This window comes from Oscarella lobularis, chromosome 11 (genome assembly GCF_947507565.1).
Source record: "Oscarella lobularis chromosome 11, ooOscLobu1.1, whole genome shotgun sequence".
Taxonomy (NCBI): domain Eukaryota; kingdom Metazoa; phylum Porifera; class Homoscleromorpha; order Homosclerophorida; family Oscarellidae; genus Oscarella; species Oscarella lobularis.
The window spans coordinates 1,233,014-1,258,573 of record NC_089185.1 but is presented as its reverse complement, the minus strand read 5'-3'; the positions used below and the strand labels follow the sequence as shown (position 1 = coordinate 1,258,573).

The window sequence follows — 25,560 nt, the reverse complement described above, 5'->3', positions numbered from 1 at the left end:
GCGTGCGTTTTACGGCTACGAAGAAGTGCTGAAGTGCTGGAGAACGACTTGCTCGCCCTATGGACAAGTCTAAAGGTGGCGAGTCGTCAAGCAAAGAAAGTTAGTGACGGTCTCTTACCGGTACGCCGTACGATGCCGCATTGACGTTTAGTAATAAGCAAAGAGAGAAAACGAAAGTTAGAAAGAAAAGATGACGACAGAAATACCGATGCTTTATCTAAGGAAGACGTTTCAAAAGGAATTGCTATGAAAATGGAGGTAGTCTACTTTACCTGTAGGGGAAGGGTTCCTAAATCCCGGACAAACTGCACCGACCGCAAACATCGTCGGTTTTTGTCGAGCAAGCTTGTTTCGACTTCCCTCTTTTTGGCCTCGCCTAACCGGCAGAGTCAGCGCTTTCGAATGCACCTAGCCTTGGCCGCGTGCGTTCCTCTGACGATTTTTAGGAGCCCTTCGAATTCGATTACAGGAAATCACGTGCGATCAACAAGGTCTCCTAAATACCGGACACGTAATATCTCCTGAAATAAGAGGCTACTAAATACAACCAGACACTTACCTGGGGTAAAATTTATCGCTGAATCCATTGGTGCTAATGGTTCTTCTCTCGGATGCATTTTTACTGCTCAAAACGGACTCAAAAAGGCGAGGTCCTTCATCCAAGTAAAAACCTTTCCAACATCGCTGTTTTTGTTCAGAACAGTACCATATCGTCTATAAATCTGTAAGAACCGTTCGCGAAGGTATAGGCGGTAAAACCAAAGCTGGAATACCTCATTTTCGCATCCAAAACGACTTTTTGCGAATCGTCATGAAAATCCTGAAATCGAACTAAGCAAATATTACAGCAGAGCAATACTCCATGCGTCTACGCTTGTTTTCTTGACAATTTTATGTTACTTTTAGATGATTTTGTCAAGGTTTGGTATGCAATGACGAAAAAAAACAGTGCTGGCTTGTCTTGCTGAAGCAAAGCACCCTGCATACCAAACCTTGACAAAATCATCTAAAAGTAACACAAAATTGTCAAGAAAACAAGCGTAGACGCATGGCGTATTGCTCTGCTGTAATATTTGTTTAGTTAGATTTCAGGATTTTCATGACGATTCGCAAAAAGTCGTTTTGGATGCGAAAATGAGGTATTCCAGCTTTGGTTTTACCGCCTATACCTTCGCGAACGGTTCTTACAGATTTATGGACGATATGGTACTGTTCTGAACAAAAACAGCGATGTTGGAAAGGTTTTTACTTGGATGAAGGACCTCGCCTTTTGAGTCCGTTTTGAGCAGTAAAAATGCATCTGAGAGAAGAACCATTAGCACCAATGGATTCAGCGATAAATTTTACCCCAGGTAAGTGTCTGGTTGTATTTAGTAGCCTCTTATTTCAGGAGATATTACGTGTCCGGTATTTAGGAGACCTTGTTGATCGCACGTGATTTCCTGTAATCGAATTCGAAGGGCTCCTAAAAATCGTCAGAGCAACGCACGCGGCCAAGGCTAGGTGTATTCGAAAGCGCTGACTCTGCCGGTTAGGCGAGGCCAAAAAGAGGGAAGTCGAAACAAGCTTGCTCGACAAAAACCGACGATGTTTGCGGTCGGTGCAGTTTGTCCGGGATTTAGGAACCCTTCCCCTACTAGGTGAAGCCTACCAATGCCTATATTTAGAAGACGCAGAAAGTTCAGAGCGAATTTAAGAAAAAGAAGGAAATAGAGACCAACCTGAAACCGAAGCTTGGCGCTGTGGCCAAAGCATTCAATGACTCTGATGTGAATGCTTTTCAAAATTAGTCGATGTGTCCATCAAAGTTCAACTTTGTTTAGAGTGAGGAAGAGGAAATGCCACCAGAAGCCAAGCTTCGAATGAGAAATATTGGACGGTAAAATCAAGAAGAAATACCGTAGTAAAGCTTTTCACTGCGTCTCCCCCAGAGACACGCCAACTGCAACCGGACCAATGTCATTTGGAAAGAACAGATCAGGTTTCAGCAATTCCTACAGTGAATGGTTGATGACGCAGAGACTCGTTCTCGGTCCAGGTCTAGGCAATAGACCCGAAGACAAGCCTTCTTAGCTGTTAAATCACAGATGAAAAAAATTCATAATAAATTTGCTACTCATTTTATATGTCTGTCTGCTTTACTCCGGGAGCAACGTACGTGACGGGTCCGCTCTCCACTCTTCTGCTCTCGTCGCCATTTACAGGTTGCTTGTTGAACGACAGCCTATCCACGTCGTCTTGAATACTTCCAAAAGATGGAAATGGAGGCTGATCTACTGGCGAACTCAAGAGGACTGCGTCATCAAGTCCGCCTTCTTCTGACAGCATCATAGGATAATCTTCTCCTCCGCCTTTTGCCCTACTGGCTATTTCCGCTAGAGCAATCTCTACTGCAGTAGCATCGTCCAGATTCTCAGCGTCACTCAAGTCAGCATCACTGTCGTATACTGGGCTGTTTTCTCTTCTTCGTTTCTGTTCCGTGTTGCTTTCCAGGGCATCAGAAGGAACCGTTTTTTCAGGCGAAACGATGTAAGTAAAACACGCCCAGTCTTGAAGCTAAAACTCTTTGTGACACCACTCTACGGCAGTTGACCATATAGCGTACCTGATCTAAATTGATATCGTCTTCGCTGATCCCATCAAAAGGATCGTCCAAGGCATCCTCGACGGCTTGGAGAGACCCAAAAACAAATGACACCAAGACAGCAAGAAAATATGCCGGCCACACGGTGCCCCCTCTCGTTTCTGACTGTTGCATCATTGGCGTCGGACTCGCAGCCGTAACGGGTTCAGCTAGCTTAGCGGTGCCGGTAGTGGTGTTCACCGTCGACGATCTTCCAACGTAGACGTAATAGGGCGAGAGAAGAAGCGGCAAGACAAATATGAGAACTTTTGTGAAAGCTCGAATCGTCCTCGGCGAGCGATACTCTCTCACGACTCGCAGGCGTTCAAACGACCAGCACATGATACTACAGGTGTACGACACAAGAACAATAAACCGGCAATTCTGGACCTATCATGGATCCTAAGCGTGCTTCTGCGGTGAGCAGAAATAACAAACGACCTATCCTGCGTGGGGCACACGCATCCCTTTCAGCACGTGCTGTGGGTAACCTCGCTCCCAATAGGAACATTCCATTCGGACACACGCAGACTCTGATGACCCCACTCACTTGTTGTAATGTATGAGTCGAGTGACGAGCGGCCCGTTCATGGGTAGCTCTTTGGACGCGCGTACTTTGTCGTTGAGCTGAGCTATTTCGCTCATGCAAAGGTATATTCGCTGAGGGGAAAAAAAGAGAAGGAGCAATAGAGCCATCTGTTGAAGCAGCATCCATACGACTTCTCACTCCCAGGTATGGAATGCGTTTGATGTTGTGGTTCGTGAGTAAATAGGAACGGATGCAGTCCATCAGATGGCCCATTGTGTGAAGACTGTCTGATATGAAAGATTTGGGAAGCCCTACGTGTATTCGAATAATTATCCCAAAAGCCACGAGGCGTTCGCGCGTCCTCTCACCCGCCTGTTTCCACCAGTCTCGGTGGCAAAAGAACAACACCATGGCAGCAGCCTTCAGATTGGCCAAGTCGTCCAAAACCTTTTCTCTTCTCTGGTAACAGGCTGAAAAAAGGAGATAGACATAGACAGAGAGTTTTTTCTACACGACTTCAATCTTGCCATTGATGGAAAAGGAGAGAGGAAAGACAATGGGAGATACGAATAAGGTCATCTGAGCGTTCAATTCCAAATCGAGTATATCGCAAATCACAGTGCAAATAACTGTCAAAGAACTTGTAAGATAGCGTCATAACACCTGAGGACCGGCTCACCAGCCAAAGCTATTTGAAGCAATACGGCAACGCTGATGTTCTCGATGAAACTCTTCAAAACCTGATCGCAACGTCGATATCAATGTCAAAGCGAGTCGAAAACAATGCAAAACGCACGCTGCCTGTGAGAAGATTTCGCTGGAGTCTCAGTTTAGAGCACCACCGGTGTCGAATCCTCTGCTTGCGACGACTACGCGCCTGCCTTTCGACGAATTCGCGCGGTATATCTACGGACGCTTTCAGTCGTCGTCGAATCGACGTCTCGTCGCCGTCCACGTCGACGTTATCGTTCATTTTTTCGAAAGAATTGTTTCCTTCGAATTGCGCATGCGTGTCGAGCATATTTTTAGCGGGGGGTACTTCGTCGCTTCTATCCGCTCGCCGCAACGCCTTTTCGAGCCCGTCCTCAACGGTGAGTACACTCTAGAAGGATAGAATGATAATCGTGGGAACGATCGGCTCGACTGATCTCGCTGTTTGGACGCAGCGATAGAAAAATCGAGTCGAAATCGTTCTGCAATTGACGTGCGCTGTCTCGCGCGACGCCAGTGCGCCGAGACGGTTTCTTCGTCTCAAACGAACACTGCCCGTTAGGTCCTGTTAGCAGAAATCCCTAACTCTTTTTAACTCATGAAAAGGACCGCTTGTTACATCCGCATTCCGAATTTGGGTAGGCGTGTCTACGCTGGGGGGCTCTAAAACGAACAGTCAACATCCCAGCTGACCACTTTGCACTTGCACCTGGGTTCGGCCACGCGCTCGCGCGCAATCGTACGACTTCGTGCACGCACGCGATTTTCCCCCTTCCCAATGGGCACCGTTCACGGAAACAGACGGGATCCTCACCTAGAGAGCGTTACTACGAGCGAAATTGATCTTCGCGACGACGACAACGACGAAGCCGTTCGAGATTTCGAGGTTCGAATAGTTTAGACCGAAACGAAAGGGAAGAGGAGGGGGAGAGACATAAAGAACGCAGTCGCTCGCTCTCTAATTTCGATTTGGGCGCGATCCTAAACCGCAGCGACGGTTGACCTCGTTCGCGATGCTAAAGAGACCGGATTGACCGTGTTTGGCCGTATCACCTTTCGTTTGGATTCGTTATAGAACGTGCCTCGCATACCAGTAGCTAGAAGGGTTCGTCACGTGCCGCGCACGAGACAACCGAAGCGAGCGCCAAAAATGAATGAATGAATGCATTTTTCTTACGTCCAGGTCGACTTGTGTCTGCCCAAAATTAGAGATCCGGGCGACGGCGCGGAAGATCCACCCGAAATGTCGTCGTCAAAGTGCGAAGATTCCCGAAACGCGCTCCGCTCCTCTAATTCAATTGTCCTTTTCTTGTTTTGTTCCAGCCTGAAGCTACACGTCGTCCACGGATCCGATTCGACGCAGCAAATTGATGACGTCGACATCGACAGCTATTTAGACGACGCTTTAGACGAACTCGACGACACCGTCGCGCCCGATAGCGCGAATTCGCCGCTGTCGCGACCGCGCCGTAGTAATAAAAAAAAGAACGATTCATCGTTAATTAACTGACCCCTCTCTCTCTCTCTCTTTCTCTCAGATGCGCCGCCGCCGCCACCGCAGCGAACGAGGAGTCGCGACAGCGTGAGAAGCAGCGTTGACAGCTCGCGTCCCGGAAGCGGCGTTGTCTCGACGAGAAGCGGCGACGCCCATCGACGCGGCGGCACGGGCAGCAGCAGCGGTTCGCTCTCCGACGAGCGTCGACGTCATCGATCGCTTTCGAATCAGAAAACGACGAGCGGCAGTAGCATCGGCGGCAACAGAGCAATGAGCAAGCGCGAAGCGACGAGAGTACGTCATCTCATTTCCGCTCTCTCTCAACTCACGTGCGCGTTTTGCGGTTTTTGTCCTGCAGGCGGCCGTTGTTTTCGCCCAGCAATCGAGAGCATTCGAAGCGACCACAACTGGGGACCTCGGCACCCTGGTGAGAAATTCCCCCTCTTGCGGTATGTTATTATTATCTCGAGTCTTCTTCCCTTAGCAACGCCTTCTGCTCGATTCGACGACCGAATTTTCGCCGTTGACTCGAGATAGCCACGGTTCGACTTTGCTCCATCGCGCCGCCGAAGCGGGCCAGACGGCCTGTCTCGAATGGCTCGTGACGCGCTGTTCCGTCGACGCGCTTCACGTGCGCGACGCCGATTTTGCGACGCCGGGATTGCTCGCAACGATCGTGAGTACTCAGGAAAAAAATTGCTGTATCTCGCGTACGCTTCCTACTCTCCTCGAGGCGCTAAGTGCCGCGGAGGATACGAGGCCGTCGATACAGCAATCATTCAATTTGGATTCTGTTATTGTTACTATTCGTATCGTCGCTTTTAGAACGGACACGTTGGCTGCGTGAAAGTGTTGATCGAAGCCGACGGCGGAGTAATTGCCCGATATGACAAGGGCGTCACTCTGCTGCATCACGCCGCCTATTACGCACAGGTAAGTTGTGTCTCGTCTCGCGACGGTATTTGGCTCGTGCTTACGTTTTACCCCCTTCCAGGAGGAGTGTCTAGTCTATCTGTTGGCCAGATGGAAAGAGAAGAAATATCAGGCGGAAGGTATGTGTTTGGAATTCCGTTGGCCAAGGTTTCTAACGGGAGTTGTTTGTTGTTTGCCTATCTCATTACAGACCTCAAGGACGACGCTGGCGCCACTCCGGCTCACATAGCGGCGAGAAATGGCAGTCTTCCCTGCCTCAAAGCCATGGTCGAGGCTCAAATCAATATGACGCAGGAGGATATGAATGGGCAGACGCCCGTCGACTGGGCAAATGGAGCCAATCAGAAGATGTGCGCTCACTATTTGCTCCTAGTCGATTCTTGCCAAACGCTTTCAGCGACCGTGTCCAAGCTGCAAGGACAGATCACGAGGTCGGTTCGATCCTTCGTTTCGTCATGTATACGTCTCCATTGTGCCACTTTCAGGTCAAGAGAAGAGAATCAGTATTTGAAGGCGCAGTTGACTGAAGCGTCCAGATCCAAGGAGATGATGGAGCAAGAATTGCGCGAGGAATACGATGAAAGCGTCGAGGAGGTTTGCCGATCACACGTTGTATCCGCCTTCAAATGCACGCTCTCTTTCTTCAGGTTAGGAAAGAGTACGTCGATATGACCGTCAAGCTGATGGAAAAACTAGAAAAAAAGACTCAAGTGAGTTGTTTAGTGCTGTGCCGTGATTCAAATATCTCTATTTTGTATCCAATGATTAGTCGGACAGCGCAGCAGAAGAGCTGGCCGAAAAACTAACCATCTCCGAGGCAAGAGCCAGCCGATCCGAGGCTGAAACGCGACAGCTGACGGCTAAATTAGAAGAGGCATACGAAAAAATCAATCTGTACGCAAAAATTAGTCTAAAAGACGAGCAAACCTCAAATGAACTTCCCTTTGAAAGGCTCACAGACATGCTGGAGAAGCGGCCACGTTCTACGCGAGAAAGCGACGCACCTGCAGCATCAAAGTACATTCTCTCTTTTGATTTCTTACGTGTAGTTGCAAGGCAGTTTCATCTTTTAGGATGATGCTACACGAGCAAAGAGGTAGAGCTCGGACATCTAAATCAAGATCTCCTGTACCTGCTCCCAGACTGGACGGCTGGGAGAGTGTGTACGAAGCGAAGAGGGGCCTAAGAGGCCAATCGTGGTCAACTGGCGCCAGTTCGAATACCCTACACAGTTCTGGCTCCAGTTTAGAAATATAGACAGAATATAATCACTTCTTTTTATAAGTTAATTATTTAATTATTTGACTGTGGGCCTTGGCATTTTTTCCAAGGTGTACGGCGGAATGAGGAGTACACCTCTAGAAATTCGCCATTACGTGTGATTTCTTTCTCTGTGCATGCAGCTTCAGAAAATAATAATAATAATAAGTGAGATTTTTGAGTTTGGCTCAAACCGAACGTAGGAGCAACCCCCAGCAACTACACTACATCATACCCACCGTACTCAACATTCTCTGCAAAATAATGTCCTTGACAGCGCTAATGATGAACTTCATTGCCTCGGTATCTGTGGCACACGTGTTGTACGGGTAAATTTCTCGGACTCCTTTGCTAGTATCGGATGGAACAGGATCGAGAGCTAAATACTTATTGCGAATGAACTCGGCGACCATATCAAAATCATAGCTGTCTCCTAGAATGATCATCAAACAAACGTTCCCTGTAGACATCATTAATTAATTAATTAATTAAAACGTACCTTGAAAGTCGGGACAAAAGTCTCTGATATTGGAGGTGAGGACTTTCTTCCGGAGGAGATCTGTCTTGTTGAACATGATAATGATAGGCGTCATTTTGAACCACTGGTAGTTGATAATAGTCCTAAACAGATTGATGCTGTCCACCATCCGATTCTACAGTATATCACATAAGTATAAAACAATAGGAGATTGTTTTCCCCTCACCACTCCTTCGCATTCAGCCATTGTCAGATCGTATTCAATCAATGACACGAGAAAAATTATGGCCATGACGTTGTCGAAGCAATGAATCCACTTTCTCCTTTCCGATTTCTGCCCGCCGACGTCAATTACCCTATATACACATCATAAGAGCTGCCATTCTAAAACGTACGTATCCGAGCAACTACTGTACCGAAAGACAATTTTCTCGTCCATTTGAAAAGCGTACTCGATGACCCCCGTAGTCGGCACGCGAACGCGCAAGATGTCCGTCACACTGGGGACATAGTCCGGGCGTCCTAATCTTTTGATCGCATTCAAATAGCTAAAAAAATCCAGTCAGTCAGTCGGGAGAACGCCGGGGCGGAATCTGACTCACTAGTCTGTCGAATCGGCGAGCTGATATTCCCGTCGACGATCGTAGCACTTCTGCACTCCGCCGTCGTTCCAGAGCCGATGGAGCGCGTCGACGACGTCCGCTTTCAACGCGGTCACGCCGCGCCGATCGAAAGCGCGCACGATAGCCGACGCTTCCTATAAAAGAAAAACCGAATTATCACCGCACGGCGTCTGACAGCTGGTGCCATCGTCGACCACCTTGAGTCGTTCGTCCTCGAACTCGATTCCGAGACGCTCCATCGCGGCCAACATCGCCTCCATCGAGGCGAGAACGTTTTCGTAGACGGGCGTGCGAAATTCGCGACAATCCGCTTCGTTGTAGCCTTTTCCCTTGATGATGCGTAGCTGCTTGACGAACGTGCTCTTTCCCGACTCGCCGCTGCCTAAAAGAACACCGACGGGCGCCCCTTTCGAGGATCGTGAGAGCGAGGAAGCGATTTGCGAACCTAATAATAAGAGTTTGACTTGATTTCGCTGCGCTCTCTTCTCGGCGCGTATTTGCGCGTCGATTTCCTTGCTCTTGGTGCGCTGAGAATCGTATTCCGCGCGCAACCGCGCTTCCATTTCTAGTAAGGACGCCGTTGGCAGGTGAACTGACGCGATTAGTCGCGCGATCCGAGAGAGAATGAGGGGGGGGGGGGGAAATAGGTGGCGGTGGCAACGAAACAGAAAAACAGGGAATGGCGGGGGAAGTAAACCGCAGTTCGAAGTAGAAAGTAGAAATGCGATATGCGCACTCTCAGAAAATGCGATATGCGCACTCTCAGAAGAAACGAAAGCCGATACGCGCACGAGGAAGAGCGAGGAAGAGACAAAGGGCCCCTATCCTGCGATCGAAGTCTTTTTATTCGTAGACGCTGGACGTACCTGCTCTGGTCTTCGCCATTGAGAACAGAAAAAAACGACGGTAAAAACGCAGACGTCCGAGGGAAAAGCGTCCGGGATACAGTACCTACCCACCTTCTTCAGAGCACGTGACAGTACGCATATATACAGTACCACCGTTTTATTGCGAGACCGGCATCTTTCTAAACGCGCGAGTACACAAAACGATCACAATCCCGTCTGCTTTGATTTCTGCTCGAGACGACGATCCCGTTCCTCGGCAATAGTGAGACGCACTCCCTTGCCCTTAGGAAGCGAGATCATCTCCTTCGATCCTTTCCCGATGACGAAAATATTGCTTAGACGCGTGGCAAACGTCTGACCGGTCTTATCCTTCACTTGAACAATATCGAAGGAGCCCTGATGACGTTCTCTGTGCGTGAGCACGCCAACTCGACCCAAGTTACGTCCTCCGACGACCATGACAAGATTGCCCGGCTGAAACTTGATGAAATCGACAATCTTGCCCGACTCGATGTCGAACTGGACGGTGTCGTGGACCTTGATGAGCGGATCGGGATAGCGAATGGTGCGACCGTCGTGAGTCACGACATAGGGGATGCCTTTCTTTCCAACTTCGAGTCTCTTGACACGGCAAAGTTTGTACTGGAGGAAAGAAGTATTAGAATCACACTATCAAGCTATATCTCAACGCACCTTAGCCTCTTCTGGTGATATTCTATGAACGGCGAATCTGCCTTTTACGTCGTAAATGAGACGAAAGTGTTCTCCCGTCTTTTCGATTGAAATTACGTCTAAAAGAGAGAGAGCGCGCTCGCACGCGCTTTCCAACTCTCGTCGCCTCCCTTTTTCGTACCCATCAATCCGGCTGGATATTTCACGTCCGTGCGAACCTTTCCGTCGACTTTGATCAATCGCTGGGCGAGGATTTTCTTCACTTCGTCGTACGTGAGCGCGTATTTGAGCCGATTTCGCACGAAAACGATGAGCGGGAGACATTCGCGTAGTTTGTGGGGACCCGTCGACGGTCTAGGAGCCTGTGCGGGGCAGACTTTCGACCGTGTAAGGAATTGGTTCAGCAATACTTACGAATCGACCGGCGAACTTGTCGAGCATCCAGTGTCGCGGTGCATTTAGCCGCTTCAAATGCTTCTTTGGTCCACGAGCCTAGAAAAAGTAACAAGAAATCCAGTAGAAAAGAATTGAGAAGCAGAGTAGGTCGGATTGTGTCTCAAAAGAAGGATTGAGAGTGGTGGACTCACCATGATGAAGAGAGAAACCACTGCGCACGCGCATTCAATGATAATCCGATTCCACCGATTCAATTTGAATGTTGAATGTTTATTTGCACAAAACCAAACCTTCGGTACCTATATAGAGAAAGAAATGTAAATGTGGAGATTGGTCGCAATTGTGAGAGTTTACCCTTTACATGCATCTAGTCCGGGAACTTGAAGAGTGAAGACACACGTGCCGCCGTCTCTGTAAAAAATGGACGCTGTGAAGGAAAACGGCAGCCATGTGCAACGCGCAGAGACAGAAAAAGACGTCATACGGCAGACGGACCAGGTCAAAGCGTTGCAGACGATCCTACGAAACAGGTTTTGACATATCCGTACAATCGCTTCTCTCTGTAATGCACGTGACTAGAGATACAAATCGAGGCGATTTCATCTTCTACGCAAATCGACTCGTAGGGACCGGCTAGATAAGACTCGAATTAATGGCTAATCTGAATGAAAAAAACGCAGATTAGATTAGTGATAGAAGCTGGACTGAACAGACTCAACTTCGAGCCATCTACTGTTATCACTCCCACTGGTCACGAGTATCACGGCGCCAGATTTGATTCTAAAATATGTGGAGTTAGCATCATGAGAAGTGGTCAGTGTTGGTGTTTTAATTAATTAATTAGCTACCTTGAACTTGAAAGGGACTGCTTTTCTCTTTAGGTGAAGCAATGGAAAAAGCGTTGTGTGAGTGCTGCCGGTCTGTGCGCATAGGAAAGATCTTGATCAAGAAATCAGAAGAGGAAGACCGCATTCAGGTTAGTGCGCAGACTGCCAGCACGCTTATAACTCTTCTAGAGAATTTTTTTCTGTGTACTAGACTCTGTATGCCAAAGTTCCTTTAGACATTCCAAAGAGACAGGTCTTTTTGATGCATCCTTTGATAGGTAGGTGCATCAAAAACCTTCCTGCTACTTCACCATATATTATGAGTGCACAGATACGGGTGCAACTATAGGAGAAGCTCTCCGGGTTCTTACCAAAGATTATGGCGTTCCTGAGTCGAATATCGTGGTTCTGAGTCTTTTTGCATCACCTAAAGGCAATATTGGATGATATTGGATGATGAATTATATAATAATTATTCGTTTTGTAGGTTTGGATCATCTTGTAAAAGAGTACGCGAAAATTAGAGTTCTGACGTCAGAAATTGATGAAGATTGTCCGCGTGGCTTCGGTGCTCGCTATTTCGGAACGTCTTGAGGAAAAACACAGTTAAATTGCACTAAAATTCAATTGCTATAACTTTGACCTGTACACTTGGAGTTAGTTGACGATATGACAGACACGTACAGTAAACACATTAGCAGCCTGGAGTTTCGACAACGAGTAGTTATGCAGCCGGATCTAACTTCTCCAAAAACGTAGACGCCAAGCGACCCTAATCGCTCCACTTCTCCTAAAGCATCTCTTCTCGCCGGAATTTATCTTGTAGGATTCTTGGTATGTGTGCCTAGCACGCGGGAACTCCTTCACTCGTTCATACTTCAACGCTAGGATCTCGCGGCCGTTGGAGTCATCGTGCCGAAACATCTGGAAAACCTAGGGGCTAGTCCAGCTCTCGCAGGAACTTACGGTCAGAGACAGGGGTCAGAGATAATCATCGCCTCTCGAGACCACCTCTTACTTTTCTCTCATCCGGCACTACCCACTTCATTTGTCAGTCGTGTTCTATGTAGGATCTCTCTATGGTGCACTGCAACTTCTTTCCTCTGGAACTACAGTAGAGATGCCCAGTAGATACCAGAGACTTTATTCACGCTAAGAAACCAAACCTGACAGCTTTGAATTCTCCTGCATACAGGGACGGCTATCTGACTTGCATGGAAGACGACGAATTCTCCTCGTCGTTCTATTGAGCTGTGCCGTGAGATACTTCCTAATAAGCATGGCGCCGAGTCCTTCTCTTCCTCCTCCGAATACCAACAGGTACTTACCTACCTCCCCCAGAGGAGAACGTATTCTATCTTCTGTGTGCCAAGGCATCTTCAAACACGGCCTATCTCTTGGAAAGGGCTGTCTCGCCGATGTGACTTCTGAGGAAAAACGACCGGCGCAACTCGGTCACTTCATAGTCGGTCCCATCGTCGGCGGTCACGCCGTCGCGCCTACGGCGGCTTCCAAATGACCGCCACTCAGGCGGCGTTCGTCTTCGCCGTCAACTTCCTCATCGCTTACTTTCTCGTTCGCATGGACGGAACTGGCGGCCGGCAATAGAGAAGTGTACGGCGATTCGTTTCGACTGAAAGAAGCCGTCATGATTCATCGATAATTATTGAGCTTTAGATGCAACTTAGCACTGTTTTCTTACTCTGCGATAAAGTTTTTTCTGTAAAGACAGCTTCTTAGGCCACGTTTCGTACGATAATCTCCTTCAGAGCGTCAGGCTCTACTGTACCGAAGAGCTATATAGGGCCCCCTAGGATTCTCTTTCCAAAATTCGGTCTTCGTTCTTCGATTGAAGGTCGATTTCTTCGTTTTGCGAGGATGAACGACGCGCGCCGAGCTCGATTTCGCACCGCGATGGCGGAAAGGAGCTTCAGAACGCGCCAACGTGACCGTTCCGTTCTATTTCACACTCTAAAAGGCGAAAGCCTGAAGAAGAGGAAAAGCGTCAACGGTCCGCGAAGCGTTCAACGGTCCGCGAAGCGTTCAACGTACTCTACCCGCCATTTTGAACTTGGTCGAACACGCGTCACGCACGTGCAGCGTTACATCATTTCTTGCCATAAATAAATTGCTGACCACGCTCTTGATGCAATCGATAGTCAAACCGGTTATTGAAACCGGTTTGTTTCTGACACTTGCATTGTCAGACCAATGAGAGCGCCAAGCGAGCCCCACGTGACCGCAACGGACCAATGAGCACTCTGGGCGGAGTTACGCTGTTCAAAAGCGAAGCGCACACCGATTTTCCTTCAGTTGCGGCTGAGGGTGGATGTTTCGCGGTTCGCTGCGTCTCGTCCTTGAACGGACCGGCTCGGGGGAAGGCAAAAGGCAAGTCTGGATTGGCGGATCAGCGTGGCCCACGGTTTTTACCGTGCCGGAGCCTGTAGGCAGGGCGAAGGGGGGCTTCGGCCTCGGTACGCGCACTGAGCAGAACGATCGCCGATGTCTTATTGTTGCCAACAAGCACGAACTGCGCTAGGCTCGAGCGGTTACGGCTTGGAGGGGGTGTTCAATACGGTCTGGTTGCCGGCACTTTTCTCACCCGACGGCACGATTAGACGGAGGATGATCCGGCTCAGGTGAAGTCAATTCGGCATTGCACTGTCTTTCTTGTCGGCCTCTACAAACAGTGGTCGGCCGTTCTCCAACTCAGAAGCCCTGGTTCTTAGCCTTGTGCTTACCAATGCGGTCAGGTATCGTCGCGCCGGGGGACTCGGTATTAGGGACCGACTACTCGTCCAGGCGGATACTGATTGAGGGGGCTGATGAAGCAGCAACTCACCCGAAACTTTTTGGAAGGGAGTCATCGCTTTGCGAAGACTTCCCTGGGCTACGAAGCGTCCAAACCTCCCCGTGGTGTAGCCTGGGTAACGCGAATATGGACGCAAATCAAAAGGTACGTAAAACGATAGATTGGCAGAAAGTGACTTCTTTTTTTAGGTTGATTGCAATCGAGAAAGGAAACGACAAAGACAGAATTAGGGAGAGAAGAAATGAAGCCGTTTGGACAAGTTAGATTTTTAGCTAGAAGGATTAGTTTTTGTACAGTACTGCAGATGTATATGTAGAAATAAAATGCACTGAAATTGAATGTGTAGCTATACGTCGCGTTTAATTTTTCCCTCTCGTTTGCACCGACAAAGCTTTCTGAATTTCCGCGCGCGTTCGTACAGCAGATACCGGCTGCATGCATGCTCGCCGAGCTCGATTCAGGCCGAAAATGCGGTGAAGCACTTGTCTGCTAGCACACTAGCAGCCGGGCGTTTCGACAGCGTGTAGTCTAATTATGCAGCCGGATCTAAATTCTCCGAAAACGTCGACGCCAAGCGACCCTAATCGCTCCACTTCTCCTAAAGCATCTCTTCTCGCCGGAATTTACCTTGTAGGATTCCTGGTATGTATGCCTAGCGCGTGGGAACTCCTTCGCTCGTTCTACTTCAACGCTAGGATCTCGCGGCTGTCGGAGTCATCGTGCCCTTTTTTCCGAAGCATCTGGAAAACCTAGGGGCTAGTCCAGCTCTCGCAGGAACCTACGGTCAGAGATAATCATCGCCTCTCGAGACCACCTCTTACTTTTCTACTGTAGGATCTCTCTATGGTGCACTGCAACTTCTTTCCTCTCCTTTAGTGGTAAGGAAAATACAGTAGAGATGCCCAGTAGATACCAGAGACTTTATTCACGCTAAGAAACCAAACCTGACAGCTTTGAATTCTCCACAGGGACGGCTATCTGACTTGCATGGAAGACGACGAATTCTCCTCGTCGTTCTATTGAGCTGTACCGTAGGATACTTCCTAATCGGCATGGCGCCGAATCTATTCCTTCTCTTCCTCCTCCGAATACCAACAGGTACTTACCTACCTCCCCCAGAGGAGAACGTATTCTATCCTCTGTGTGTCAAGGCATCTTCAAACACAGCCTATCTCTTGGAAAGGGTTGTCTCGCTGACGTGACTTCTGAGGAAAAACGACCGGCGCAACTCGGTCACTACAACGGTATTTCGTCGGCCGGCTTCATAGTCGGTCCCATTGTCGGCGGTCACGCCGTCGCCTACGGCGGCTTCCAAATGGCCGCCACTCTGGCGGCGTTCGTCTTCGCCGTCAACTTCCTCATCGCTTACTTTCTCGTTCGCATGGACGGAACCGACGTCACGGCGGCCGGCAATAGGGAAGTGTACGGCGATTCGTTTCGACTGAAAGAAGCCATCATGATTCATCGATCTCCGACGTGGCCAAAGGTTTCTCGTCTGATGACCCAGCGTCTTCTAATGGGCGTCGGCATGATCATGTTCCGCGGCAGCTTCACGCTCTTCCTCTCGCACAAGTTCAACACGACGCCTCAGCAGAACGGCTACATTCAATCGTACATGGCTCTCGTCAGCGCGATATTGTCGACTCAAGTCGGTCGCATCTCGACGCTCTATCCGAACAAGAGCGCGCTCATGTGTCGCGCGTGTCTAATGACGGTCGTCACCGAGCTCGCCGTCACGTTCGCGCCGAGCCTCGCCTTCGTCTACGTCGCTCTCGTGCCGCTCGCGCTCGCCACGACGACGCTGCGCGCCATAACGACGCATCTCTGCATCGAGGCCGTGTCGACGAGCGAACGAGGCGAAGTGATGGGCATCGGGCAGTCGATGCTCTCGCTCGCGCGCATCATCGGACCGCAGGTGAGCGGATTGGCGCTTCAAGTCGGCAACGAGGTGCCGGGACTCGTCGGTGCCGCCGTCAGTCTCGTCGGAACCGGACTCGTCTATAAACACGGACGGGATCAACGACAGCGAAGTGGTGCGCACGAGAAGGACGAATAGGCTTTTTGCTCTTTCTTATCTTCACCTGAGTGGTAGTAAATAAATTCGTACGTCTATTCACTGGCTGTAGTGCAGTGTCGACAAGAACGTATCGACGTCTAGATTTTCTGGGAAATTCTCGTTTGTCGTGTGTGCGACATCCTGTTGCTGCTGCGCCGGTGGCGGCGGCGGCGGCGGCGGCGGCGGCGGCGGCGGCGGTGGAGCTACTTTTGCCGTTGGGATGCGCTTTCGTTGACGTCTTGTGATTGTTGTCTTGGTTCCGTCAACGATTGACGCTCTACCGGCTCCTTGACGCCCGAAATTTAAACGTTTGACGTGAGCGCCTTTTTTCAGTTGAATTGTATGAATGGTACGAGGTGATGACGAGGAGGCCGGCGGAGGTGAGGCTGAAGATGCCGGAGGGCACTCGGAAGATGCAGAGACAATCTCTTTATCTGTATTCGTTGCACCCGCTCTCTTTGGCAACACGTGCTCTGTAGAGTCTGAATAAAAGCACGTTAGTTCCTTTATTCTTTCCCCGCGGCTGTCTCACCTAAGCCAAATATCGTGTAGAGGCTTTGAAACGCCGGATCCGATTCCGTTCTTTCTACAATACCAGCCAAAGCATCACTGGGTATGAGCTGTAAGAGAAAAGGTCAAAAATAGGGGCGTGTTTCAGTAGAGCGAGTACTTTGCTACTGTCTTCATTCGTGTCTTCAACGGTCATCGCGTGATCTTCACTAAAACAAGTTCTCCTGTCAACTGAATGAGTGATTGTATAAACACACCATTCCGATCCTCTTCCTTTGTTAATGATATTGGCCAACGTCTCCTGCAAGGACGGCGTTTCTAGAAGCGTTTCCAGAAAGCCTTGAACCGGCCCATCCGTTGCAGTGTCCGAGCCTCTTTCCTGGGTTGAAGCTGACTGATTTTCCATTGGCTGATCACTTGACTCGTGTGCCACACTGCCACTACTACCACTTCCCCCTTTCAAAGGGCTAAAATTCAAACGTCGCAATCAAATCCCTTCCAAGCTAATTACTATAACTGACCTGGGTACAACTACCTGCGTCGCAGGTGAACTCCTCCTCTTGGGATTTACACTAAAATCAACCCAAACGCCTCACAGTAAAAACAAACTGAAGGAATCCACTTTCCTAACCCTTTTCGCTTCGGCGACTTAGTACAAACAGTACCAGCGGTAACAGCTGGCTCATCCGAAACGGTCGGCTGGGAAAAATAAACGGGAACAAGAGTCATAGACTGAACGTCGGCAGCGGTAGCTTCATTATGATGATCACGTGGCGGGGGCGGCGGCGGGGGCGGCGGCGGCAGCGGCGGCGGAGCAGCGGCGGCGGCGGCGCGTTTTCGGGCCACATTCAAGCCGGCCAATCGAGAACGGGCTAAGGAAAAACAAAGATCTTGAAAAACAAAGCGACGGTTTCTTATTTCTCCTTATTTCCCCCACCCCGTTGGTCTTGAGTTTCGACTTTGAATCGACGGTGAGGAGCCAGCGACGATATGCACCTACGACGACAAAAGACGAATGCATTTGTTTCGTTCGAATTCCTTTCTTCTCGTCGGACTTTATTTGATTGACGATTGATTCGAGTTTTTCGCAGAGGCCGGCGAGAAGGCCGTCTCCTTGCGTTTCCATTTCGGAACAGGTTAGTTTGAGAAGTCGATATTCTTCGAGAATTTTCTCGAGGCTCTGAGACGGGCGCAACTGAGGAGGAGAAAGGGAACGAATGAAGGAAATCGTTTTCGTTCTGCGTCTCGTACGATCGTGTAGGTCGACCGAAAGATGGGGCATTCTACGATAAATGCCTGGAGCGTCTTATGGTAGTTCTCTTTTTCCAGGTACGTGTACACGTAGGCAGCCAAGTCGCGATGAAGGTCCATTGATACCGCCATCTTGGTTCAGTTACGGTACGGGAAATCTTTCGTCCCGTGACCGATGATTATCTCCAAACAAGATATTGTTTATTTTATGAAACTTCCTGACATATTTGTAACCACTAAAAAACAAAGTTCTTTTTACGCAGTTATACGCGCAATCTACCTCTATCTATTCTCCACTCCTAAAAGCAATGTGACAAGAAAAAAGAGTCTGCTCCTTAGTGAACCCAACTAGACGATTTCGACTCGTCCTTGTCTCGAAAGTGATCAAAATCAAAACTAAGTGCACCTCCTTGCTGCTCGTTTTGTTCGCCAAGAAAGATTTCCGGCGCAAGAACGTCGTCGAGGGTCAGTCCGTCAAACGTTCCCTTGAACAACGTCACATCCAGATCGCTTGGAAAGCGATCGCCTGACGACTGTACTTGATCTCCGCCGCCGCCGCCTCCGACACCGACACCGCCACCAACGACGGCGTAAGAACCCGATTGATGGTGAAGACAATCAGACGACAAGGGCTGACCATCGACGGAATGTCCATACTGGTTATATTCGTTCTTGACGGCCGGGTGTTGCGCGTAATACGGAGGCGGTTGAACATACGATTGACCCCCGTAGTGTCCCTGCGGATGCTGTGGGTGCTGCGGATGCTGCCTTTGCTGCTGCGGATGTTGCTGAGGATACAACTGACTCCAAGATGAACTCCGAGGCGCAGTCGCCATCTGTCCGTACGGCAGATGCCGATTATGCTGATAGTGTTGATGTTGCTGGTGATGCTGGTGGTGATGAGAAGGAGGAGGAGGACGTGAATAAGAAGAAGAATGAAGTGGAAGGGATTGGGACAGCTGCTCGGAGTTCTGATAATACCTTTCGCCGTCGGACATCAATCTCATGCCGCCGCCGGAAGCGTGACGATGAATGGGCGGCGAGCCAAGCGGAGTCGTCGCCTTGCTCCCGGATATAGGAGTCAACGACGGCACGTAGCCGTACGATGACGACATCGCCTGAGATTGATACGGGTTAGTCAAAAGCGGTGGCGGCGCCATCGAACTGTAAGCGTCCGCGCCGCCACCACCGCCGCTAATCGCATCCGACAACGTAAGCTGTTCCTGAAGCGAATTGACGACGAAATCGGCGGCGGCGGCATACGCGGCCGGATCGACGTACGCCGTCGAGTCGTGAACGGCGGCGAGCGGCGTTTCGAGAGGCGGAGGCGTGAAATCGTAGCCGGCGGACGCGGCGCCGCCGAGCGCGCTCGTTCCCGCGACGGCCGAATACGAATCGGGCGAGAGAGCGTCGTTGAGAGGCGTCGGCGAACCGATCGACGGCGAGACGCTGAGCGCGAGTTCGTCGACGGCCGACGGACTCCAGGCGAGATGCGACGGGGGGAGGGGCAACGAGGCGGGACTCGGTGACGGACTTCCCGCGCTCGCCGCCGCCGTTGCCGTGTCGATGACGCCTTTCGACGTCGATCGGCGATGTCGTCCGCGTCGTTTTGCGACCATCGCTGCCGCCGCCGCCGTCGTCGTGGCGGACGACGATGGGCCGCCGCCGGCGTCGACCGACATCGCGCGTCGACGCGTCGATTTGCCCGGTTTCACGTCGTGATTGATGACCCACCACGAACTCTTGCCCGGACCTTCGTTGGGGATGCGCATGAAGCGTTGGTGAAGCGATAGATTGTGTCGGATCGAGTTCTAAAGGGGAGCCGAGATATAGGAGGAGGAGGAGGCGGAGTCGGAATAGGCACTGGCCACACCTTCCAGCCGGCGGAAGACGACGAATCGCCTTTGTCCTTGAAGTAGTCGATGTTCTTCACCATCCAATCGTATATCTGAGACAAAGTCATGCGCTGGTCCGGCGACGACGTGATCGCCTGCGTGATCAGGTCAGCGTAGGACATGTTTCCCCAGGCGTTGCGTCGTGCGGGCGGCTTCTTCGACCCGCCGCCGGACGGCGTCAACGCCCTCTGAGCGGGCAGATCCATCGTGCGAATTCGCTAGCTCAAACGATGTGGCTCCGAGCGACGGGGAGCGAATATTTAGAGGCGATTTTCGATTCTAAACTTAGCTGTGTTCGTGCTCCCCCCGCACTTTCGTGCCCGGATAGGGACGACAGAAACGACGCTGACGCTCGCCCGACAACAGGTTGTCTTGCACGACGGGGCGAGCGTTGGAAAAACGGCTGTCGGCGTCGTCGTTTCCGAGGTCCACGGAGAGGATTTTTCGAGCGAATAGAGCGGTTTTCTCGAAGGCGTATCCTGCCCTGTTGTGATGTCGTGCGCTATCACGTGCGACGAAGCGACGCAAACGGATCTCTCGACCACCCCTCGGCTGAGCCCCCTCACCCCGCCAGCGAATCGGCATCGCTGGGCGAACCAATTCAATTTGACGATCTGTCAACAAGGCACGGGCCGTAGAAAACATTACGTAATGATAATTGCAGGCACAGTCGCCTTCAAGTCCAAGCAACGGACATTTACTATTCACCGTACGCATTTCAAATAGTAGGATTCATATATAGAAGACTTGGTTTGCATAGTCGCCTTCAAGGAGGCGGACAACTGGCTTTTTATCGACCTTTTGCATTTCTAATATTGGAATTCGTAAACAGGACTGCTAGTGTGAGGTTTGCGCATAGCCCGAAGTACAGTTGCATTGTTTGTTTGTGCGACATGCCTCGAGAGTCACAAGACCTCACAACGCGATGTACATCTATGTGCCTAATGCATACCGTGCGTACCTTCTGTTCAGCCTTCTTCGCGACCCGTCGTCAGAACGTTGAGAGCCTTCCGAAGGTTCTTCACTGCTGCATCGACGTCTTCGTAATTGAGCGAGCTGACAACGAACCTGCACAGCTTCTCGACGCGCTGATGTCGCTCCAGATTATAGGGAAGACCTTGGAGGGGCGCTGCCGACGCGGCTGCAGCGGGAAGCTGGCTTGTCGCTCCTTGTCCAGAGGGCGGTGATGGATTAACAGCGGTAGCAGACGACGGAGGTGGAGCATATGCAAAGGCTCCCGGAGCAGGTGGACCAGCTGGATATGGGTTTTGTTGCGGATCAGGTTGGTGGGGTGGTGGGACGAAACTTTGAAAACCAACTGATCCGGACGGCTGATTTGATGCTGCCGCTGCGGCGGCGGCAGAAGGTTCTGACGATAGAAAATCGTCAAATTCTTGATCTGAGCCAATGGGACCGGGCTGAGGAGTTTCCCCATTTTTGAGACACGTGTTAATGTACGTCGCTTTCCATTTGGCATATTTTCGCTTTCTTGCCATCTAATAGAGAGACAACAATAGAAAGTCAAGCCTCTGAATGCATATGCTCACCTCTGGCGACAACTCGCCAAATTGTTCAAGAATAGTGTAGAGAGTACTGGCAGTGTAAAATGCCTTGATAACGTTCCTGGAGTTTAGGAGAAACTTATCATAGAGTTATCTAACAATTTTATCAGATTGGTCTGAAAACAATCTGGGGGTCCATGACCACTAACGTTTATAATAAACTTCATTGAAACTATCATGTACATGAACATATGAACTACTGTGCAATTGACTTACTTGCCAAATCTGCTAGCTCGATCCTCAGTGTCTGCATATGAGAACAGTTGATCGCCTTTCTCTTCCAAATACGTTTGCGCTATTTCGTCGTTAGTAACCGTCTCTTCGCACTTCTTTACAAGCACTTCCTTCAGCTGCAGCAGATATTACATATAAAACGTTATATGTATCAATTTTGTGCAGCATCTAAAATGTACCTTTTCCAAATCGTTCATAAGTTGCGTCAGAGCCGCTTTCCCGTTCGGAGTCTTAGTGCCACCGAGACGGATTCCTTCTTGCACAGCATAGAGCCAGCCTTGATAAAAAAACAGCCCAGAACGGTCGCAGACGAATCTGGTACGAATTCTAGCCTTACAGAAGTAAGTAACGATTGGATCTCGCTTGGAAAATTCTTGAGCGGTTCGAATATACTGCTGCAGGGCCTTCAATTCCGTGGGAAGTTGGAGGGCCATATTTGTACGGGGGGTGCAGGCGCGATGACGCCCGGATCGCACTTCGAACCCCGTTCTTCGCGTAGAGTACCTTTCCCTGACCAAAGCGCGTCCCCTCTTCGACGACGAATCTTCCTATCAGCTGCCTGCGTCGATTCAAGAAATTTCACTCTATCGAAGGCCCCATGGGGACCCACCGTCTCACAGCCTAGACGAGTGGAGAGAACGTCACGCGAAGATGGCAGGTAAACACTCGACGTCGATCGTTCCTTTTTTCTCTCTCGTCGATCCGCAACGTCGTCAGACTTCGACGACGGCTTCGTCAATCCGAATTTTCCTCTCGACGAATTTTCGCCGCCGCCGCCGATGGCGACGTCGATTCGATCTCACCCTCAAGCTGGTGGAAGTTCCGGCGCATGGGATCGATCGTCCACGACGGAGCCGACGAGCAGCATCAATCGTTTCGACGTGCCGCAATCGACCAGCTACGGCGTACAATACGTCGTGACACCGGGCGGCGTTTCGCAGCCGCAGCCGCAGCAGCAGCAACAACAACAACAAAAACAACATCAGCAACGGCAACAGCCGCAACAGCAGGCCTGGCAGTACTCGGGCTTGACTGACAATGCCCCTGCTTCTCAACCTGTCCATCGTCCAGCCGATAGAGCGAAGGATACCGCTTCGAAGGACGTTTGGACGATGTCTTCGGGGGAGAGGAGGCGTTATGAACAGCAGTTCAAGGAATTGCCTACATCGTCTGGTTATCTTCCCGGTTGGTGGATGAGGAGTCTCGGGGTTGCGTCGTTCGACTCCTTTCGTTGTCTCTTCTCGTAGGGGATCAGGCTCGGACGTTCTTTGTCAAGTCGAAATTGCCCACGGCTGATTTGTCTGCTATCTGGTAAAGCCCTTTCTTTGCTTCTGTCTTTTGTTCACCTCCTTTTTCTCTCTCTCTCTCTAGGCGTTTGTCTGATATTGACAAGGACGGGCAATTGTCGGTCGACGAGTTTTCCATTGCGATGCACTTGACGGTCGCACGACGAAAGGGAAAGCTGATTCCTGAAACGACTCCACTCAGTCTGCTACCGGAGAGCAAGAAAGGCGAGAGAAATATCACGCTCATTACAATACGATATATCTTTCCGTAGAAGATCACTTCGACTCTTCTTCTTCCACAGAAAAAGTGGCCCGGGCCTTCCCAAATTCACAAGACATTTATATATCTTTCCATTTTTTTCTTTTTAGAAGTGGGTGGCTTCGAAGCAACCTGACGTCGTCACCGCTGTCGATCAAGCCTTTCACCCGACACTCAATCTACGTCCGCCTCCGTCGTCACGTGTCGGCGGCAGCGCGACGTCGCCAATTTCGCCCGTCAAACCGGCCCCAGTGTCAATGCTACACGTCACCTTGCCGGGCGTTTCGCCCAAGTCAAAGTCGCAGCCCGATTCCAATCGCGCGGCGGCGGCGGCGGCGGCGACGGCGCACAAGAAAGTCAACTCAGGGAATATTGACGAGATAGACGGTCCTTTCGTTCGAAACCGTATCGATCAATTTGAAAGTGCCACCGACTCCGGCAGTGAACTGCCGCCGCCGCCGCCGCCCGTCGAAAAACCCAAAGATCTACTCGACGATTTGAGTCACTCGGCAGCCGGCGGAGGAGCGAGCTCGGTCGATCTTCTCGCTCCGCCGAGTCTACCACCGAAGAAAAAGTCGCAGGTCAAGAAGTCGAGGAGCGTTAGGGAGAAGGGAAAGAAGCGCGACAAGTATTCCATTCTCGGTGACGAGGAATCGTTGATCGACGATCCGTTCGACGCCGGCGTGTCGGCGACTCTTTCCAGACTGCCAGTCAATCAACCCCAAGGAAATCCGACGCCGTCCAGTACTGCAGCTGCCGGCGTTCAAAATCCTGCGCCTCCTCCTCAACATCGTCACCTGCTCACTAGTCAGACGGCACCCGTTATCGTCGTTCCGCCGCAACAGGATCCTTCGTCCGCTCAGCGTTTTCGGATCGGTCCTTTGGATCAGCCGGCGAGTTCGGCGAGTGCCGTTGCTACTTCTACGCCGCCTCCTAAACGGTCGCCGTCGACGAAGGAGAAGAAGGGCCATTCGCGGTCGTCTTCTCTGGACATCAATATCGTTTTTAAAACGGAGCAGCACGAACGGCAAGACGATCTGAAGGAAGCGCCAGCTTCTGGAGGTATGTGTTGATACGTGATCTCTTTCTTGAGTCCTGGCTGATTTCTTTTGCACCAGGCCAGCAGGCTACTTCAGAATTCGTACGTCAGGCTATGAAAATACCGTTTCTTTACCTTACGTTGTTGTCTTTTTTCAGGACTTCCCGCCCGCTCTGCCCCCGAGAGACTTTCCCGTGGCTCCACCGGTAAACGCTCTTCCTCTCTTGACTGACACGCGCAGAACGTTAGAACTCGTTTTTTTTTCAAATAAAGAAACGCAAACCAAAGAAACCAGCTCCTGAGCCACCGTTGAAGGGGCACATGATTCCTGTGACTGACGGCGACGGAGGAAGTCCCTCGACGAGGAAAGGTCACAAGAAGGCCGTCTCGTTGGACGCTTTCTCAAGCAAAGCAACTCGAGATTTCACTCAAGTAAAGTAGTGCGCACTGTTCAAGTACGCAATTCTTGATATGCTTTTCATTCTCAGGAACTCAGAGCTAAATCTCCCGACGATCCGATGCCACGGAGAAAGGGTACGGTTTTTGCCTCGCTGCTATGACGAGCATGTGATGATTTATGCATTAGAGGCCAGTGTGTCCCCACCTCCTTCTTTACCTGATGTCACCGAAGCGCCCCAACCTACCGTCGTTCGTCGAGAGAAAAAGGCGAGACACTTCTATGCCACCTGTCGTCTTGCGTTGATCATTATTTGCCTCGTGAACAGAAAGCGCCTCCCGTGCCGCTTGCCTATCACAGGCGCCGGGAGTCTATGTCTCCTGAAGATTTTGTAGTACCGTCAACCGCTGACACGTATGCTACTGTCAACAAGTGAGTGTGATGTTTTAGTTTCTTTCTGTTGACATTGACTGACCTCTTGTGTGTGTAAGGCCGAAAAAGGATCGATCCGCCCTGCTCGATGCTACTAGAAAATTGAAGAATCAGTGTCTTGCTTTGGAGCGTCTAAACGGCGAATTAAGCGAGAATTTGATCAAGGTGAGTGCCCCTTTCTGCGTCTATCCTTTGACCCTCTTTCCTAAGGTCAAAGACGAACGGCAGAGACTGCAAGTGCAATTGGAGAACCTTAAAAGCACTTCAGAAACGTAGCCCATCTACGGTGTAGTGGAGTGAACTCAGCACTTGTTTGCATGGATGTAACTAAAGGAATCTGTTGTATTTAATTTCAAAACCGACCTACCGACCTACGTTCCAACCAGGTAGCACAATGGTATGGAAGGGTGGGGGTGCAAAAAGCTTCTGTAC

General features: G+C 50.4%; 11 protein-coding genes and 2 long non-coding RNA genes across 22 annotated transcripts; 6 read left to right on the top strand and 7 right to left on the bottom strand.

Annotated features, from left to right (window-relative positions):
- Positions 1-3: 3 nt before the first annotated feature.
- On the top strand, positions 4-2,124 carry LOC136192831 (PEST proteolytic signal-containing nuclear protein-like). The gene is made up of 5 exons (XM_065981566.1): positions 4-99; positions 152-258; positions 1,668-1,769; positions 1,824-1,879; positions 1,932-2,124. Exons 1-5 carry the CDS (start codon positions 60-62, stop codon positions 2,071-2,073), a joined length of 447 nt encoding a protein of 148 aa, XP_065837638.1. The 5' UTR covers positions 4-59; the 3' UTR covers positions 2,074-2,124.
- On the bottom strand, positions 2,027-6,007 carry LOC136192823 (uncharacterized). 9 transcript variants are annotated; one of them, XM_065981539.1, is made up of 11 exons: positions 5,375-6,007; positions 4,917-5,252; positions 4,573-4,677; positions 3,949-4,254; positions 3,832-3,892; positions 3,680-3,781; positions 3,521-3,622; positions 3,351-3,463; positions 3,174-3,283; positions 2,606-2,969; positions 2,027-2,556 (listed from the first exon to the last, which is right to left on the bottom strand). In XM_065981539.1, exons 2-11 carry the CDS (start codon positions 4,950-4,952, stop codon positions 2,122-2,124), a joined length of 1,734 nt encoding a protein of 577 aa, XP_065837611.1. In that variant the 5' UTR covers positions 4,953-5,252; positions 5,375-6,007; the 3' UTR covers positions 2,027-2,121. The 9 variants fall into 9 exon arrangements, with proteins under 9 accessions (XP_065837611.1, XP_065837612.1, XP_065837613.1 ...); XM_065981540.1 differs by lacking the exon at positions 5,375-6,007 and having other exon boundaries at positions 4,917-4,960; positions 5,041-5,349; XM_065981541.1 differs by lacking the exons at positions 4,573-4,677; positions 5,375-6,007 and having other exon boundaries at positions 4,917-4,960; positions 5,041-5,349.
- LOC136192820 (synphilin-1-like) lies at positions 4,224-7,732 on the top strand. 2 transcript variants are annotated; one of them, XM_065981534.1, is made up of 14 exons: positions 4,233-4,749; positions 5,047-5,120; positions 5,187-5,335; positions 5,402-5,652; positions 5,717-5,785; positions 5,843-6,034; positions 6,184-6,291; positions 6,353-6,410; positions 6,482-6,722; positions 6,777-6,885; positions 6,939-7,001; positions 7,061-7,185; positions 7,243-7,308; positions 7,365-7,732. In XM_065981534.1, the coding sequence occupies exons 1-14, from the start codon at positions 4,642-4,644 to the stop codon at positions 7,546-7,548; spliced, it is 1,797 nt and encodes a 598-aa protein (XP_065837606.1). In that variant the 5' UTR covers positions 4,233-4,641; the 3' UTR covers positions 7,549-7,732. The 2 variants fall into 2 exon arrangements, with proteins under 2 accessions (XP_065837605.1, XP_065837606.1); XM_065981533.1 differs by having other exon boundaries at positions 4,224-4,749; positions 5,047-5,335.
- Positions 7,696-9,570, bottom strand: LOC136192827 (guanine nucleotide-binding protein G(q) subunit alpha-like). Its single transcript, XM_065981560.1, has 8 exons — positions 9,519-9,570; positions 9,098-9,217; positions 8,850-9,034; positions 8,632-8,786; positions 8,446-8,577; positions 8,256-8,385; positions 8,051-8,204; positions 7,696-7,984 (listed from the first exon to the last, which is right to left on the bottom strand). Exons 1-8 carry the CDS (start codon positions 9,535-9,537, stop codon positions 7,776-7,778), a joined length of 1,104 nt encoding a protein of 367 aa, XP_065837632.1. The 5' UTR covers positions 9,538-9,570; the 3' UTR covers positions 7,696-7,775.
- A 72-nt stretch (positions 9,571-9,642) lies between these two features.
- LOC136192829 (small ribosomal subunit protein eS4-like) lies at positions 9,643-10,828 on the bottom strand. Its single transcript, XM_065981564.1, has 5 exons — positions 10,760-10,828; positions 10,587-10,664; positions 10,354-10,534; positions 10,194-10,291; positions 9,643-10,142 (listed from the first exon to the last, which is right to left on the bottom strand). The coding sequence occupies exons 1-5, from the start codon at positions 10,760-10,762 to the stop codon at positions 9,705-9,707; spliced, it is 798 nt and encodes a 265-aa protein (XP_065837636.1). The 5' UTR covers positions 10,763-10,828; the 3' UTR covers positions 9,643-9,704.
- Positions 10,829-10,948: 120 nt separating this feature from the next.
- On the top strand, positions 10,949-12,085 carry LOC136192830 (uracil phosphoribosyltransferase homolog). Its single transcript, XM_065981565.1, has 7 exons — positions 10,949-11,098; positions 11,148-11,190; positions 11,249-11,381; positions 11,450-11,544; positions 11,607-11,673; positions 11,727-11,828; positions 11,883-12,085. The coding sequence occupies exons 1-7, from the start codon at positions 10,989-10,991 to the stop codon at positions 11,987-11,989; spliced, it is 657 nt and encodes a 218-aa protein (XP_065837637.1). The 5' UTR covers positions 10,949-10,988; the 3' UTR covers positions 11,990-12,085.
- Positions 11,711-13,437, bottom strand: LOC136192832 (uncharacterized). The gene is made up of 5 exons (XR_010671248.1): positions 13,098-13,437; positions 12,724-13,028; positions 12,562-12,665; positions 12,414-12,504; positions 11,711-12,356 (listed from the first exon to the last, which is right to left on the bottom strand). It is a non-coding gene; the product is annotated as an uncharacterized lncRNA (long non-coding RNA).
- An 854-nt stretch (positions 13,438-14,291) lies between these two features.
- On the top strand, positions 14,292-14,546 carry LOC136192696 (uncharacterized). Its single transcript, XR_010671212.1, has 2 exons — positions 14,292-14,351; positions 14,396-14,546. It is a non-coding gene; the product is annotated as an uncharacterized lncRNA (long non-coding RNA).
- A 181-nt stretch (positions 14,547-14,727) lies between these two features.
- LOC136192751 (major facilitator superfamily domain-containing protein 9-like) lies at positions 14,728-16,319 on the top strand. Its single transcript, XM_065981448.1, has 5 exons — positions 14,728-14,849; positions 14,903-14,990; positions 15,042-15,085; positions 15,176-15,305; positions 15,359-16,319. Exons 1-5 carry the CDS (start codon positions 14,742-14,744, stop codon positions 16,261-16,263), a joined length of 1,275 nt encoding a protein of 424 aa, XP_065837520.1. The 5' UTR covers positions 14,728-14,741; the 3' UTR covers positions 16,264-16,319.
- LOC136192750 (protein NPAT-like) lies at positions 14,730-18,164 on the bottom strand. Its single transcript, XM_065981447.1, has 10 exons — positions 18,025-18,164; positions 17,829-17,968; positions 17,711-17,769; positions 17,405-17,645; positions 17,295-17,345; positions 17,031-17,240; positions 16,934-16,982; positions 16,796-16,883; positions 16,289-16,745; positions 14,730-16,205 (listed from the first exon to the last, which is right to left on the bottom strand). Exons 1-9 carry the CDS (start codon positions 18,154-18,156, stop codon positions 16,321-16,323), a joined length of 1,395 nt encoding a protein of 464 aa, XP_065837519.1. The 5' UTR covers positions 18,157-18,164; the 3' UTR covers positions 14,730-16,205; positions 16,289-16,320.
- A 45-nt stretch (positions 18,165-18,209) lies between these two features.
- On the bottom strand, positions 18,210-20,434 carry LOC136193344 (forkhead box protein O-like). The gene is made up of 2 exons (XM_065982229.1): positions 19,898-20,434; positions 18,210-19,835 (listed from the first exon to the last, which is right to left on the bottom strand). The coding sequence occupies exons 1-2, from the start codon at positions 20,123-20,125 to the stop codon at positions 18,360-18,362; spliced, it is 1,704 nt and encodes a 567-aa protein (XP_065838301.1). The 5' UTR covers positions 20,126-20,434; the 3' UTR covers positions 18,210-18,359.
- Positions 20,435-20,633: 199 nt separating this feature from the next.
- LOC136193345 (vacuolar protein sorting-associated protein VTA1 homolog) lies at positions 20,634-22,197 on the bottom strand. Its single transcript, XM_065982230.1, has 5 exons — positions 22,053-22,197; positions 21,895-21,992; positions 21,698-21,831; positions 21,467-21,542; positions 20,634-21,415 (listed from the first exon to the last, which is right to left on the bottom strand). The coding sequence occupies exons 1-5, from the start codon at positions 22,147-22,149 to the stop codon at positions 20,888-20,890; spliced, it is 933 nt and encodes a 310-aa protein (XP_065838302.1). The 5' UTR covers positions 22,150-22,197; the 3' UTR covers positions 20,634-20,887.
- Positions 22,190-25,498, top strand: LOC136193341 (ralBP1-associated Eps domain-containing protein 1-like). The gene is made up of 14 exons (XM_065982226.1): positions 22,190-22,373; positions 22,433-22,900; positions 22,963-23,026; positions 23,087-23,226; positions 23,274-23,308; positions 23,371-24,322; positions 24,379-24,401; positions 24,458-24,505; positions 24,573-24,731; positions 24,788-24,833; positions 24,886-24,965; positions 25,025-25,128; positions 25,188-25,293; positions 25,339-25,498. Exons 1-14 carry the CDS (start codon positions 22,367-22,369, stop codon positions 25,402-25,404), a joined length of 2,298 nt encoding a protein of 765 aa, XP_065838298.1. The 5' UTR covers positions 22,190-22,366; the 3' UTR covers positions 25,405-25,498.
- The last annotated feature ends 62 nt before the right edge of the window (positions 25,499-25,560 follow it).